We start from the raw sequence: 16,497 nt of genomic DNA, 5'->3' as shown, positions 1-16,497 counted from the left end.
AGCGAAGAATTAAAAATAGCTCAGCAAGCAGTGATTTAATTGCTGGATAATTATATCAAAATCCAATCTTGCTTCAGACAATCATTTTTTCATCCCTTACCTCGTGGGCTCATTAGAGTTGCATCCACTGCTTTCCCTCCATCGCCACACCTAGCTTCATCAAAAGGCAAGCACTGCTCTCCCGTCCCTGCCACCACCTCAGAGTTACCAGCTAAGTCTTTGGCACCAGTAAGCGATTTGACTTTGTAAATACGGCGACTGTTGGTGTCTGATACATACAGTGAGCCCGAAACAGGATCCACAGCTAGGTAGTATTTGTGGGCAGGGTTGTTGCTTTAGAACAGAAAAGAGAAAATGTGATGGCTAAACCAGATCCCCATAAGGCCTTCTAGCTAAAGATGGACTAGGAGGACAGAGGTGGCAGAAAATGTAAATGATTCTATTTGTATCATCAATATTACTGGCAGTATCAGTTGCTGGCTTTTCTTCCCCAAAATTTCAAAATCCTACACAGGACAACAATGCAAGAATTTGCCCAATCTCCCTTCCCAATTTGCCTCCTTAATATGGCTAGAATAGGTAATGTTTAAGTTAGGCTATGGGAAACTCAGGTCAAATTCCCCTTTTCAGCTGTGAAACTCTCTGGGTACCTTTTGGGCAGGTCGCTATCTTTCAGCCCAATCTAACTCATAAAGTTCTCATGGATTAAATAGATAACCCAAACATACTCTATCACTAACTTCTTTGAATACGAGCAAGAAAAAAGTGAACAATAAACAAATTGAGGCAAGAGCCACTGGGTGAAGTACAGCCCCATAGCCATCTACTTATTCGTAAAAACTTCAGCAGAGCGGCTTACTTCAAAATATGTGGAAATCTTATGTGCATTAACTTGGTCACAAGTTCTACTAGTTCTGAGTAAACAGACATATGCTGTAAATGTCAGACACCGGCTCTTATAGATAACCCACTGGGCAGTGCCTCGCTCCTATAAAATTTGTCTGTCTTGGTTTGTAGTTGATACTCTTTTTGAGCACCGTAAATTTCTATACCCTTTAGAAAACTGGAAACAGACAGCTTTACATCTTAAGAGTATGACCACTGAGGATATATGTTATCGTTAACTTCCGTTTATGGATTTCTTTTTACCTCACTTGTCAATACTTCTGTTTTACAGAGCATGGATGTTTCATTTGGGTACAAATATTTTAAAACAAATTTCACTGCAACACAAAATGTAGAGGAAGTCCAAGTGATGTGGTTTCTGACAAGAAGCTGTAAATTATTTTTCAAAGACAAATAAGTGCCTTCTTGTAAAGCATTTCCCCTTTCTTCCCACTGTGCCAAATAATAGTACCTAGATCACACTATGGCCTGCCTTGAAACAGCCTTAAAGATGAATAGTTCCCATAATTTATAATTGCAATCCTTTCGGTTCTCATCCATTCTTTATAGAAAGAGTTTTTACAAAGAGTTTTGTAACTCTTTCTAACAAGACAGCCAGTCTGTTCATGGCTGGAGGTTAACGCCACCATTTAGCATTCCAAAATTGTAGCAAATACTCATTTCATGCTCAAGGTTAGTACTGAAGAAGCAGGGCACACACACACACAATCTTTGTTTTTAGCTAACGTACAATAAAAGAGGCTCTGAATAGATTTTCCTACTCTAGTGAATCTCATGTGGTTGATCACTTCACAGATTTCTTTATATGATACAAAACTCTCAGTAACTTCTGCTGTCATTCTCTGTACGTATGTACTTCATAAGGTTAGAATGACATGAGCACATTTACCTCTGTGGATTGAGCAAGTGATAGCATGTACCAGTTTCCCAATCTGTGTACACATGTATAAAAAAACCTGTAGTAGCAAAAAAAGAAAACTTTTTTTAAAAATCTGACTTTTAATTTCTAAAATGTGAGACGTTGGGGTGCACCTGCCTAGAAATCATAGCCTTATGGTGGGAGCAGCTATGATGAGGGAAATTATAGCTCTGCACATGCTCAAAATCATTCTTCCTATAACATGATTTCATTCTTTGCTACAGCTCAGGGCATTTATTTTTTAGGATGAAGCTCAGCCCTGGCAAGTTTTAAATTAAGCTTTGGTCATACAGTTGTTTAATTTTTAAACAGATAAATAATTAAGTAGGAAAAGTAATGCGTTAAAGAGCCATGAGTCATGCATTCAAGTTCTGAGAACTGGTTTGTTCATTTACTTCTTTTATATGGTGTTGGGCAGAGACCACCATGGCGATGGAAAACAGTTTAATTTACTAAGATCAAACAATCAGAAGAGCACATGGTATTTATACAGCATTGCTTATGCGGTAAGCAGAAATGGGACAGACAGATGTTGCTGCTGCATTCCAATTTGGAAGCAGATAGTAGCTGTGGAGACCTATTTCATTTTATCACCTCAAGCTGATTTCTACCAATGCCATTCTTGTGCCCTCAGGATGGGAGTCAGGATCCAACTCCAGCATTGCTATAGCAATGACTGTTGGTTGTCTCCACACCCTAAGTATTGGGAAGTTACATATCCCTACAAGATTGCTGTAAAGTTAGCAAAATATGGATACTTATGCTTCATCCCTCCCTAACATGGCATCCTGTAAGCTTCCTCCTCCTCTAAGGTCAACTGCAGAATTATCTGAAATAACCTCTGGTAAAAATAAGATGTTAAAGGGAGAGATACTCCATTGGATGGCTTGGCTATGATGCTGTAGTAATAGTGGTGGCTCATGTGGTGTATTCAATGTGCCAATGTATGTATGTAAACACTGTGATTGAAACACCATGTGAAGCTTCATCCTGGGCTAGGATCCTAATCCCTCAATTATTATTGGTAGCCCAGGAAGAGACCACCAATCACCAACATCCAGTTCCATGAGAGGGAACACTTGTGATTGGTCCTTATCCGTACAACCTTATAGGTTGGTATTGTAAAATAGGGTGTGCCTATATTAGCCGGGAGAGTTTAAAAGAAGAACAGCTTCAATGCTAAAGCTGTTCTGGCTATTCATGGCCTCGGCCACACGAGCAGGAAAATGCGGGAGGGAGGCGTGGCTGTTTGCCCTGGAGCAAACTAACGCGCGACTGCGCGATCAGGCTTCAGGGTGAGGTCCCGTCGAGCTCCCGTGGTTAGAGGGGAGGTGCCGATCACACACACGGCAAAGAAGTGGAGCGGCGCGGCAAACGGGGTTTTGTTTTGTTTTTAGAACTTAAATGTGCACATGCTCCGTTGGGTGCTTGTGCGCATCCATGGAGACTTGGGGGAAAAAAACCCTTTCTGTGAGGGGACATGGGCGGGCGCCGGAACTACCACCGGAAATGCGATCAGACGCCCGCCCTTGCCCCACGGTTTCCAGAAACTAGTACCTCCGAGGTACTAGTTTTTTACCCCGCATCTTCAGTGGGAAGCCTCGGGTGCGCCACGGGAGGTCTACACTTCCTAGATGTGGCGGTGAGATCGCGCCCGGAAAATCCGCCTATCTTCCGTCTCTCTAGCGTGCCTAATGCTCCGTGTGACAGGGCCCCATGTTGATCTGTTTGGAGTTGAGTTACGAGTTGCTGAATAAAGCTGATCTTTTGCTGAATCACTCTCTGACTCGTTTGTTAAGTAGCTGACTTAACAGCTCAAGCAATAGTTCATGTCCCCAAACCTGCAACTCAACAGAATTGGTGGTAGTAGTCAAGCACAGAGCCCTTAAGTCTGATTGTTTTTCTTGCTTTCACACCGGAGAAAGTCCATTACACCATTTCTGAAAGACATCAATCCTGTACCCCATACAAAAGTAAGTCCCCACAATTTGCAATTAAGACAAGCTCTTGTTCTATTGAAGTCTTTTCTTTATGTGGTGGATGTTCTGAGATATTACCTCATCTCTAACAAAACTATTTTGACAGCTGTCTGAGGTGCAGAACCAGTGAGCCACTTGCAAATTGGGAAATGTCAGCCTCAGCTATTCAAACAGACAACTGGACTAAATGGAAAAGCTCCTGCACAAACATGTCTGGCTAACAACAGGCAGATATAATGAGTATTTAAAACCAGATTCCTGCAGGTGCCATCTCTGGGTAATACCAGGCAAATTTCTTTAAAAACAAACTGAGGCTTTAAAAGTCAGCAGGACAAAGACAGAAAGTGCATTTTCTAGAGGGTTTTTTTTCCTTTTGTTACTGGAATTATTGGCCTCTGAAGAGCAACACTTTGGTATTTCTGAGACAAATCAACCCTGTGAGCAAGGTTATGCTGAGACAGCACTAGGCAACCTTGTAGACAGCATAGTTTTGGTGTGAAACTTAGATTTTAGGAGAATGTTTGCAGCTGCAGATGTACAAATGTCTAGTCTTTCTTAACATTTTCACCCATAAGACTCCCTGCAAGACTCCCAGCAACCATGAGAGTCTTATGGCCACAGTCTATGGCCACTGTGTTGCCAAATATATTTTCAGTACCATTCACAAAAAACTGCTAATCCAGCACAATACCATAACCTATAACTGTTGCACTGATATTACAAATTGAACCAGTAGGCATGTTGATGCTGCTCTGCTAGCAATAGCCAATATCGCCAGTTGAGGCACAGTTCTAAGATGTTTTATATCGCACAACACTGGATAGTGTGGGAACATGAGGATGCAAGAGGCCGGCAAAACTGGGGAAATCTTGTTGCATCACCCTAGTAACCCTCACCTGAGAGTGAAATGTGCCCCTCGTCTGTGTAGCCCTATTCTCGGTTCCTATTGCTGTCCCATGTCTTAGAATCCTTAAACATACTCCACTTAAGGACATAAACACCCAACAGGAACATCTAGTCTACCTTGCGCCCCACACAGATAAGCAAGGACTCCTTGCTTTAGAGTCTGTTCGTTGTAAATTGCCATGTTATCTCCCTCCCCTTGAAATATGTGGTTCCATTATGGGTCCCCAAGGTGGTTCCTGTGGGTGCCAAGGAGCCCACCAACATCCTTTCTGTTGCCCACCAAGTGTTTTTAGAAAATGGGTGTGGGCTTTTGCCTAGCAAGGCTTCTGATTGGCTGTGAAGATTAAAGGGCATCTTATTAAACAGAGCTTCTGCCTGAAATGTTGAAGAGGTACCTTGCTCCCTGATATTTTATTGTTGGCTCCACCTAGGGTTGCTGGACTCCCCCAGTGGAGGTGGGGCTTCACCGCTGCCAGGCCCTACCCCCAGCTACAGATCAGCTGGCTGGCAGGGGGGGACTTGCCAGGGCCATAGCCAGTGATGGGGCACATGGGGCAGTGCCCCCTATTGAATTTGCACCACTCCCACCTCAGTCTCCCCAATCTCCAATCTCTCCCGTTAGTTCTCAGATTTTGACAGTATTTCTTCAGCTGTATCACACTGCTGCCACACTGGCCTGAAGCATGTGTGACTAACTATTCTTCTGAAAAGAGTTGGCTTCTTCCAACTGGCGACCTTTTGGGTCCCACTGGGGAGCAGTGCTGGGCTAGGCCTTGGCACATGCACACCACCAGCGTGCCCCTAAGCATGTGCAGAGCAGGCAAGCATGCACATCTCCTGGGAAGGCAGCCGCACCGGCAGAGGTTCCAGCCAAGGGGCAAAGCCATTGCTGAGAACTGACATCCCAGGGCCTCTCCCTCCCTCCACGTGCACAGCACCTGAGAAGAACCAAGTAAGTCGCACATCACGGGAGGAAGCAGCAGGAGTGGAAGGAAGGAGGGTTAGAGAATTGACTGCCTGCCATCGCCTGGGTAAGGGGCTTGGACTTGCCAGGAGACGGGAGAAGACCTAGGCCTCACTGCTTTGTCATACAGGAAGAGACATCATTATGCCAGCAAGATTTGGGCAATGCTCTGGTATTTGGACAAAAACTCAATGGTAGAAGCTGGTTTTACCATAGATTTTTTGCCCAAATACCAGAGCATCGCCCGGATGTCACTGGTGTGATGATGTCACTTCCTGTGCAAAAAGGTTGATGAGGTTTAGGCCTTTCTCTCTCTCCTTATAAGTCCCTCCATCCCCTGCCTGTTGCCAGGAGGCACCTGGCAACCCTAGCTCCATTTCCTGTGGCAGCCATTTTGTTATTGTGCCCCCTGCCCTATGACAGCATTCCAAAGGTGCCTGCAGGCTCAAAAAGGTTCGGGACATCTGGGTTACACTGTATTGGCTGAACAACCCTTTCCCATTCAACAGCCATACAAGGGGTGTGGGGTTAGTATGCACTGTGCAGAGGAAAGGGGAAATGTGACTCAGGAAACCCCACATGCAGGTAAACTTCGGTGCATCCCAGAAGAAGCACAGTTGTGTTTTTGCCTGAGGACCAGGCACTCTATTCCAACTATTGCTATCTGATGGCCAGTCACTTAAGACCCATTTTGCCTTGCAGGATCATAGCCTGGTCACATGGAACAGAACAAACATCGACCACAGACACACTACAACTGCCTTCCAGGAAGGGGTATTGTTTCAGTGACTACACTGAGTTGGAGCCTGAGTAAAGGTCATGGAAGTATTTGGCAGAGGGGATCTTTCGCTGCCTTTCCCCAATAGTCTCCTATTTATTCTGGAAATCTTCTCATGAAGAAAAAGCACCACAGCACTAGTAGCTGCAAAAATCTGAAACCTGGCAAACCTGAAACCTTCTTCTTCTGCTAGAAATTTCTTTTCTTCCTTTTTTTTCTTTAATAACTAAACACAAGACCTTGTTTTGCAAGTGTAAATGTGTATGTTGTTTAATACCTGCAAGGTATATATTGATTAAGTGATATCTTTAGTCCATAGGAGATTCTCATTTTTTCTGATGTAACTGATTATAGTCTAAGTAGAATGTACAAGAGCACCTAGTCACATCAAAGAGTCTATTTATAGGAGGGCAGGAAGAGTGGGGAAAGGCAGGATAGGGCCTGCTTTTGGCCACTGTGTATTTCTCTGCATACATTCTTCATATGCAAGCATTAGTTGAGCCTACAGCCCTTCCTACCATGCCCATTGTGCCCTCCTACAATTTGTATTCCACCAAAACCATAGACATTTAATTTTTTGTTTCAGCTGCTCAGATGCTAACTTCAGGGTAAGGAGGAGGAATGAGAAAGCAATTATACTCCACAAATCTGGCAGGAGTCTTGGAACAACTCTGGATCGAAATTCTATTTACGTGACAATATATTTTTGCCTATTCAACCTGGATCTATGAGATCACAGTGTTCCACTTTCATGTTATAGCTCATGCTATCAGATATGAAAATGTTTTATTTTTGCAGTAAGAAATTTCCAAAATTTACTCTTTATTACAGGCAGCTCGAGAAGTTACCCGAAGTGTCTATAAACAGAGGCATGAATGTCTCATGCTTGTGCTTACTGTGCTTCTAATTGTTATTGTTCAAATGAGAAGATATGCAAGGGAGATGAGCTTTCAAAGAGTCAAGTGGTGCAACAGACCAGGGCTGCGTTCACACGGGCAGTTTAATCCACTGTTGCCCCACCTCAAATTAAGCCAGGTTATTTTGTGGCAGAGAATCCTGACCAGACTCACCCATTTTAGCACGCTTCAAAGCCGTTTTACCCCTCCTTGCATGACCAGACGGCAGAAAGCAGGGAGTCAGCCTGTCAGCCATTTTTTTAGAACTCTGCCCTTAGGAGCATGCCCAGAAGCACTCAGCATGCTGGGATATGGAGTTCATGGGGCTGTCGGCGATTTTCTTTTAAAATTAAGTCCACAGAGCCATTGCACAAGTGGTGAAGAGACTGCTGGGAAATGGAGTCCACTGCCGTCCTCCCTCTAATCTTTTCCGTTTACCCCTTCCCCAAATGATGTTAAAAAGCTGCAGAAAAAGGGGTGTCTTTCTTTGAGAGTATTTCAAAAGAAAACAAGGTTTTGAGCAGCCCCCCCCAGAGGGGGGGAGAGGTGCATATATACAGCCATGCAATCCTCGCTAACTGGTGCAACAGACCAGGGCTGCGTTCACACGGGCAGTTTAATCCACTGTTGCCCCACCTCAAATTAAGCCAGGTTATTTTGTGGCAGAGAATCCTGACCAGACTCACCCATTTTAGCACGCTTCAAAGCCGTTTTACCCCTCCTTGCATGACCAGACGGCAGAAAGCAGGGAGTCAGCCTGTCAGCCATTTTTTTAGAACTCTGCCCTTAGGAGCATGCCCAGAAGCACTCAGCATGCTGGGATATGGAGTTCATGGGGCTGTCGGCGATTTTCTTTTAAAATTAAGTCCACAGAGCCATTGCACAAGTGGTGAAGAGACTGCTGGGAAATGGAGTCCACTGCCGTCCTCCCTCTAATCTTTTCCGTTTACCCCTTCCCCAAATGATGTTAAAAAGCTGCAGAAAAAGGGGTGTCTTTCTTTGAGAGTATTTCAAAAGAAAACAAGGTTTTGAGCAGCCCCCCCCAGAGGGGGGGAGAGGTGCATATATACAGCCATGCAATCCTCGCTAACTAGGGGGGGAGGAATGGTGGCCGGAAAGCAAGAGCTCAGTGAGACCTGCCTGATTGCGCAGCAGAGTGACTAGACGACAGGAAATCCATTTTTGAAGCGGCTCAGACCAACAGGACCGGACTTTATCAGGTATAAAAAAAACACGGGGCAAGGGGAGGGGGGGAATCGTACACTTTAAATCCATAAGGAAACAGCAAGGGGAATGGTTCAAATTGCCCATGTGAATGCAGCCCGGGAAAGGAATGAACCCTTTCTCCAAAGAACTAAAGCCCGTTTAAAGCAACGAATGAAATTGGTGGTTGGATATAATCTGCCCAACAGATTAACCAACTAATAACTTTGTATTAAGGGGGGAGGGGAGGGGAGAGACAGAATCCAGAAAAATCCATTAATGAGTTGGAAATGAGTTTTTGACCCATTTCCAATTCATTAGCACCGTTCTGAACCCTATCCAGCCTTTACAAAAAGCCACCGCTGTAGTTTGCTTCAGCCATTTAGACCAATTACAGACAGCACGGAGAGGTGCTCATCTAAAAGTTAGCTTGGGGTTCATTATACTTGCATTCCATTAGACATTCCTAATTGCTGTCAGAACTTATTTGGTTGCTTTTTGACTGCATTGTATAATTGCTAATGCTTATCGTATTCATAACACACAACTAGCACATAACTGCTGGCTCTATTTGATACATTTAAAACAACATTACACAAGAAGCACAACACAAAAAGCAAACACAACAGCGCAAACAAAACATAGCAAATGATAAGAGGATCATGGTCTTGGTCTTACCTATGTTTAAACTCTTTATTTCTTTACAGAAAGGGAACAGAAAAGAAAAAAAAGAGGAACAGTTAGCTGGAGAAGAGACTGTAAAGCAAACATAGCATTTTTGTCTTACTCTACAAGAGGAGATAGGCAAGGAAACCTCTTTCCAGCTTTAGCCTTAGGTTAATTTAGGGATGAAGCACAACAGAAGGTGTTGCAGTCACAAGATAATTCTCTGCTGGAATAGCTCCTCAAGGCATTTTTGTACAAAACTTTCTGGATCACTGAAAACGTCATGTGCAAAAATGTCCATCTTTTATACAGACAGTGAAAGGAGCTGGCAGCTGTCTGTCAACAGGCTTGGTGAAACAGAGGCCTGACAAAAGTGAAATGTGCTAATATCCTTCCCAGTCAAACAACTGAACCAAGAGGATGTTTTGTAACCTTGAGCACATCTCTACTCGGTGACTGGCTTCCCTTTTTGGTCCCTAGAGTTGCCACTTAAAACAGGTTTCACTGTCAACCTGGCATTCAATTCACATGACTTTTAACTGACGGGAAGTGCTGTTTCATAACAGAGCAATGAGACACTCTTCTTTGTCAGTCCACACTGCATTAATCAATGTTCGTCTCTGCTGTACAAGATGATGCTTTATGCAATGCCAAGGGCAATGTATTCTTTATACACTTCATTTCAAATGTGCAGAAGAGATGCACGTGATCTACCGGTTATGGATTTTTCACCATCCAAAGGTAAGCTCCTGATGAGCAACCTTTATTGAAGATGGGGACTTGCAAGCCTCACAACCAGGGCTATTTTTGGGCAGGAACGCACAGGAACGGAGTTCCGGCTGGCTCCCAAGTTGGCCACACCCAGCAGGAACTCATTAGCATAACAGGCCACACCCAACAGCAGAAACTCATTAGGATTGGCTACATTAGGGGTGTGTGGCCTAACATACAAAGGAGTTCCTGCTACAAAAAAAGGCACTGGGTTTTGACAACAAACAAGGTAAACAGAATAACAAGCAAAAGGTGGGTGTGGCTGGATGAGCACACTTCTCGTAACATGGGGGTGCGGCCTAATGTGCTAATGAACTGTGCTGTCAGGGGTGTGGCCTAATATGCTAAGGTGTTTCTACTGTTGGGTGTGGCCTATTATGCTAATGAGTTCCTGCTAGGCTTTTTCTACAAAAAGAGCCCTGCCAACTGATACTGGTAACTCAAATGTATCACATATGTTAATTGTATTTTCAGCAAAAGCCTAGGGCACAATCCAGCCAGCCAAAAAGAAGAGTGCTAACATGAATTAGCCCGCACTTTGTTCCTGGTTGGTAATAAGTTTAATTAAGTCACACAGATCAACTAAATAAATACATACATATTTTATTTTTACTTGTGCATGCATTATGAATGAAAATAATTAGGGTTATGACTCCAATAAATACACAATTGCACAGGAGTCAAGTAGCACTTAAAAGACTAACACCATTTATTTCAGCGTAAGCTTTCTTGTGTCAGAATTCAAATTTTCAGATGTAAGAAGTGTGCAATCACCCCCACAGTATATAAAAAAGGCCCTCGGAAAATCTGAACTCTGACTCATGCAAGCTTATGCTGAAATAAATTGTAGAACAAAGTTTAAGTCCAGTGGCATGTCCGTGCACACAAAAGCTGATATCTTGAATAAAAATTTGTTGATCTTAAAGGTGCCACTGGGCTCAAACTTTGTTCTGGTGCATCAGACCAACATGACTACCCAACTGAAATAAATTGTGTTAGTCTTTGACTGCAGTTAATTTTGCTACAACAGGCTAACACCTTTGGATTTATTGCTAAATACAGTTATTGATGCTACTGATACCCAGTTATTGCCACTAACTGGAATGAACCCTTTCTTTTTAAGACATTTAAGAAGACATTTAAGGAGGCATTAACTAAAATAGTGGTTTTTTAAAAAAAATATGACTGCTTATTGTTTTGCTCTTAAGCCTAACAGCTGATGTGCAATTTATCTTTACAGAGTTTGGAAGCCACAGTATAAGCCATACATTATTTTAGTAAAGCAGTGCTTTTTGCTTGGAGAGCTGACCTTGTTCCTTTACTTCCCCTTACGAGTGCCACGAGAACACCGAGAAGAGACAGGTTTAGGCCCCATTCTTTTTCTGGGCACAGAGAGTTGATCTTGAGCCTAGAGGACCTCTCTGCATGGCTACTGCCACTGATGGCTCTTTCAGCCCTATTTCCCTCCGGTGTAAAAATGATTATAAGAGTGACTTGTCTCGTAATATTGTTGTGAGGCAAAACCATATTGCCATATGATGCTGCATTACTCTGAGAGTACATGATACATTTGATTCGAAAAAATCACTTGGCAAATAAAAAAATGAGTATGTAGCATGCCAACTTCCACTCGGGCCTTAACACAAGCCTCATACTTACCAACTGTACTTTTTTCTTCTTCAGTTCTTTTTTTTAAAAAATATTTCCTCTGTCTCTTCCCTTCCCTTCTTATTTATAATCCTCCTCATTTCCCCCCCCTAACAGCTTCCCTCTCCCACTTCTTTGCCTTGCTTTTCCTAGTATGGTGCTCCTTCTGCCCAGTCTTGCCTGGCTGCCTCTCTGTAGGGTTGCCACCCCCCAGGTCTGGGCAGGGGTTCCCCCACTTCTGGGGGCTTCAATCTGCCCCCGGCCAGCTGCCCAGTGGGGGAAGCCCCACCTCAAGCCCTGCCCTCAAGAGCAACCACCCGCCCGGCTGTCCCTCCCCCTCCCCTCCTGCCCAATTTAAAGGGCTTCAGCTGGTTGGCAGGGTCCACATGGCCTACTGATCAGCTTTAAATCTAGCAGGAGGGAGGGAGAGGGCTGGTCACCAGCCGCATGAGTGTGTGGCCTGTGATTTAAAGGGCCCTCCAGCTAGTTGGCGGGCTATGTGGTCCCTGCTGACCAGCTGCAGACCTTTAAATCAGGCAGGAGGGGAGGGAGAGGGGTGGCAGAGTGGATAGTCACTCTTGGGGGTAGGGCTTGGGGACATCCCTACCCACCCCTGGGATGCCCTCCAAATCCCCCCGCTGGATCAATGAGGGGACCTGGCAATGAGGGGACTCTGACATCTTACTACAAGCCCTGTTTCCTCATTAAGTCTCAGATTTGGAAGCAGAGGAGTTTGCTTCACCTTTTCTCTCTCTTCCATAGGCAGCACCTCTCACAGCCCTGAGCTGAGCCAGCTTCTCCTCCTAGGCCATAATTGGGAGTCTCCCTTGAAGCCTCTGTTTCTCGCTTCCTCCCTCACACACACCCAATCACGTGCTGGGTTCTGCCCCACCCAGTACCTTGGCCAATCCCTGGCCTAAGAGGCCACTGACCTTCATTACCTTTTCGCCTCGATTCTTGCCCTGCCCTTCTCTGACTCCTGCCTTCTCCTCTCAATCAGGCAGGACTGCCAGAGGGCTTTTGAATCTCTGGGCCCTTCCTACCTTGCAGTGAGCCTGCCCTCCCATTACCTCCAACTAGCTCTGCATTCTGGCTGGACTGTCCCTCGCTAGAGCCTGCCTTGGTGGCATCATCTCTGCCTCTGCCGGACTGGACCTGGCCCACCAGTTCTGGCCTTGCTGCTAGCCTTGTTGGGTGAGGCTGTTCTTGTTTTGACTTCTCCTCACTCCCTGCGGCATTGGGAAGGACATGGCTAGGCAAGGCTTCAGCAGCACCCAGTTTATCCCAACTCACTTTTCCTTCCCTCTCCTTCTCTCCTTTGCATTTTTCATTGGATTAGCTCTCTTTTACTTCTTTCTCTCCTATTGTGCCATCCTTCTTTCTCTCTTTCTCCAACAGCCCTGTTCTCATCCCCAGGGCCATTCCCCCAAAGACACACACACTCTTCTAATAACAGAGAGAGACTGTTTTATACCCGTGTTTACTCCTGTTTTTTGATACACATCTTGCATTTGGGGGAAGTAACCCATCTGATTCAGGATGGCTTGAGCGGAGGATGGTGAGCTAAACTGCTGCTTGATTTCCTGTTGCAATCCCTGGAGGAAGGAATAATCATTCCTAAGAGCAACTTTCCATACTAAGGGACTTCAGGGACAGAGCCTCAATCACACACAGTGGGGATTGCCATGATCCTTCTTCCCGATGGTTTCTCTTTTTTAATGAAAGCCAGCTGTAGGAGGCTGAAATTGGGAGCAGAGGATCTTTGGGGGAAGAGGGCTGATTAACCCTTTCTCTTCCTGTCACACATTTCTTCCGTATGTGGACCCTGTAAATTTTTCTCTGCTGCAACAAAAAGCAGCCAAGGTGGCAATTTTGAATGCATCAATTATAGTAAGGGAAAGGCGTGAGACTCCTGCCCCTCCTTGCTAGATCTCTATTCTTGACTTCACCTTTGTGAATTCTCCAGCTTTGAACTTTACTAGTACTCAAAGCAGTCAATAAGAAAGCACCTGGAAAACAACTTCATACAGACACTGATTCAACAGTAGGGTTGTCAACTTCTAGGTGGGGCCTGGAGACCTCCCAGAATTCCAACTGATCTTCAGACTACGGAGATCAGTTCCGCTGGAGAAAATGGCTGCATTGGAGGGTGGGCTGTATGGCATTGTACCCCAATGAAGTGACTCCCCTGTCCTCCTCCTGCCCCAAATCTCCAGGAATTTTCTACTCTGGAGGTAACAACGCAATGCAGCCATTCCTCATCTCACCCATTCAGTTATAATGACTAATTAAGCTGTAACCACATGGAGCACTGATTGCCAAAAAGTGACAATACAGGAAACTATAAAGACAGAACAGATAAGAAGGCATCTGCAGTCCGGACTAGAGCAGTAGAATTACCTTAATTCCAAAATGCTGGTAACATTTCTAGAGGGAAAGATGCGTCGAATGTAATTAAAATCCCCAACAAAGAGGCTTCCGTCAGTTCCCACAGCAAGTGCCACAGGTGCCAGAAGTTTGTTTCCTTCTGCAAGCCCATTGCAGCTTGGGCAAGAGATACTCCTCCTCCGACCATTACCCATGATGCTGGTGATCACAGCTGGTTGTTGAGTAAGAAACTGGTTCTCTCCACTGCCTTTGTGCAGAATACCTAACAATGAACAGAAAGCATTACAGTAATTTATAATAAAAAATCCTAATCTTGTTCTTAACACTTGATTTAGCAGGGTGTCATGCTGACACAGTGGGCATGCTATTTTGAAGAAGGTACATGGCAGATCAGCCACTTCTACCACAATATTCTACAGCTGCTGTTTCCATTGTTTACCACTGCAGCCTGTCTATACTAAGAGAGCCTCAGAGTGTATCACAGACACCTGTCAGGAGTCCCTCTGGATGCCATGGCACCTGCTGACACCTTTCCTGGCACCGACCATGTGTTTTTAGAAAGTAGGCATGGCTTTTGCTCAGTAGAATTTCTGATTGGCTTTGCAGGTTTTTAAAAAGTTATTTTGGCAGCAGTTGCCACTACAGCACAAGGATCATCACTGGTTGACTGAAGGTAAGCTGTCGGCATGCAAGAAATTATTTTTCAACAATATTTCCATTTTAAAAGTCATCATGTTAAACAGAGCTTCTGCCTGAAATGTTGAAGAGTTAAGATTAGAGTTCTATATAACCTCATTCCCTGACAATTTGTAACTGGTTCCCCTTCCTGGTTGCAGCCACGTCTCTGTTTCAGAATTTCAAAGGTGTTTACAGACTCAAAAAGGATGGGGACACTCAAAACAGTTTATTTAATGTAAGGGTAACTGACAGTGTCATCCTAAACTGAGTTACAGTACATGGGTTTAGAAGTCAGTGGGCAAAGAATGATGTCACTCTGTTTAGTTTTGTACTGTAAAACTGTTAGTATTGAGAATATATTCCTAAATCTACTATAGCTCTCCCTCACATACTATCTTTCTCTGCAGAACAGGTTTCTTTTATGTAGTAATATCCAAACCCACCATTTGCAGCCCAAAATAATACAGTGCAAGAAACTATTTCCTATGTGACCCTTGCAAACAATTCTTAAGGATTCATTTCAGGAGAGCTACAGAAGGTTCCAACATATTGTAGAGATAAGGGGAAAAACATGACAAGGAGCAGAGACAACAATGAGAATATTATGATTGTTCATCTGGAAATCTGTCACTGTATGTTACTATTAGCAATGTGGAACCATTTATCTTTTTTACAAGTACAGTATTTATTTCTTATATCTCACTTTTACACAGGACTTGTAATGGACTTCTGTCAAAAGGTCAGATCACATCTACAGTTACTTAGCATCAGCAGTACTGTAACATCAGGCCCTCTCAGGCTATTCACTATTCACTTGGTCGAACCAAAGAGGCAATTATTAGAGAATCAGAACTGTATATTCTATTCTCAGGCTTGCCCCTGGAAAACTCACTGCTGTCTCTGCTGACTTATAGCACAAGTATCACATGCTTTAGAATACAGGCCAAAAGCACATACAGAAGTCTGCGGCCGAATCTGCATTTGCATTTTTAAATCATTTTGGTGCTGCTGTGACACCATCTTTCTCTATGCTTGTTTGAATGTTGTTTGGAGAAGATTCTTTTAAAGCAGTGTGGAGGTGCAATGATAGTGGAGCTGCCCCAAATGACAATAAACATATGTGGACTTGCAAAACTATGCTAGCACTCTTGAGGTGTGAAAACGACACCAAATGTAGACAGCTTTTTTGAAGACGGAGTCAAAAGGTTGGGACACTGGTGGGAAACACAAATGCAGATTCCGCCTGCATTTGTTTAAAGCACTCAGAGTGGCACATTAAAAGTCAATGCACATAAAGTTCAGTGCCTGTGCATAATTGACCACCTTTATATGCAGTATTATTCAAATGTCAGTAGAAGCACTGTCTAATATTCTGGAGGCAATTGGGAAGATGGGCACTAATCTAAAGTTTGAGCAACAATGAAAATCATTTAACTTACCACTTTTTATGTTAAGCACGTGATGCTTTTCTAAAGACCAGCCCCCTAGATTTGAGGGGTCAAGTTCAAATCCTTGCAGCAGAGTGGTCCTTTTCTCCCATAAAATTAGACTGGGACAGGTCTCGTACTCATACCCCACAGATACTGGAAAAATATTAATAATCACTGCATGTGAATGATTTGTCACCTGCTACAAAGTACTGCTTTATTCTATAATATTAAATTCAGATATCTGACTTCATTTGACCCCGAAACGTGATTCAGTTGTACTCAGGAGAACTGTAGGTCCTCATATTTTTTTAAAATGAATTATTGAATGATGTGGAAAATGAAAAAAGGCCTGCTACGATAACCCAA

General features: G+C 43.9%; 1 protein-coding gene across 1 annotated transcript in view; it reads right to left on the bottom strand.

Annotated features, from left to right (window-relative positions):
• The window catches only part of TENM2 (teneurin transmembrane protein 2), a 618,318-nt gene that overhangs the window by 52,504 nt on the left and 549,317 nt on the right, over positions 1 to 16,497 (bottom strand). Inside the window, exons 18-21 of the mRNA XM_015407305.1 lie at positions 16,141 to 16,284; positions 14,036 to 14,285; positions 9,230 to 9,250; positions 101 to 333 (exon numbers count right to left, since the gene is read on the bottom strand). Of these exons, the coding sequence (XP_015262791.1) occupies positions 101 to 333; positions 9,230 to 9,250; positions 14,036 to 14,285; positions 16,141 to 16,284 (648 nt within the window). The remainder of the gene's footprint in view (positions 1 to 100; positions 334 to 9,229; positions 9,251 to 14,035; positions 14,286 to 16,140; positions 16,285 to 16,497) is intronic.

The sequence above is a fragment of the Gekko japonicus genome, unplaced genomic scaffold (assembly GCF_001447785.1).
Source record: "Gekko japonicus isolate JY-2015 unplaced genomic scaffold, Gekko_japonicus_V1.1 scaffold189, whole genome shotgun sequence".
Lineage (NCBI taxonomy): Eukaryota > Metazoa > Chordata > Lepidosauria > Squamata > Gekkonidae > Gekko > Gekko japonicus.
This window is presented reverse-complemented; position numbering and strand designations above follow the sequence as displayed.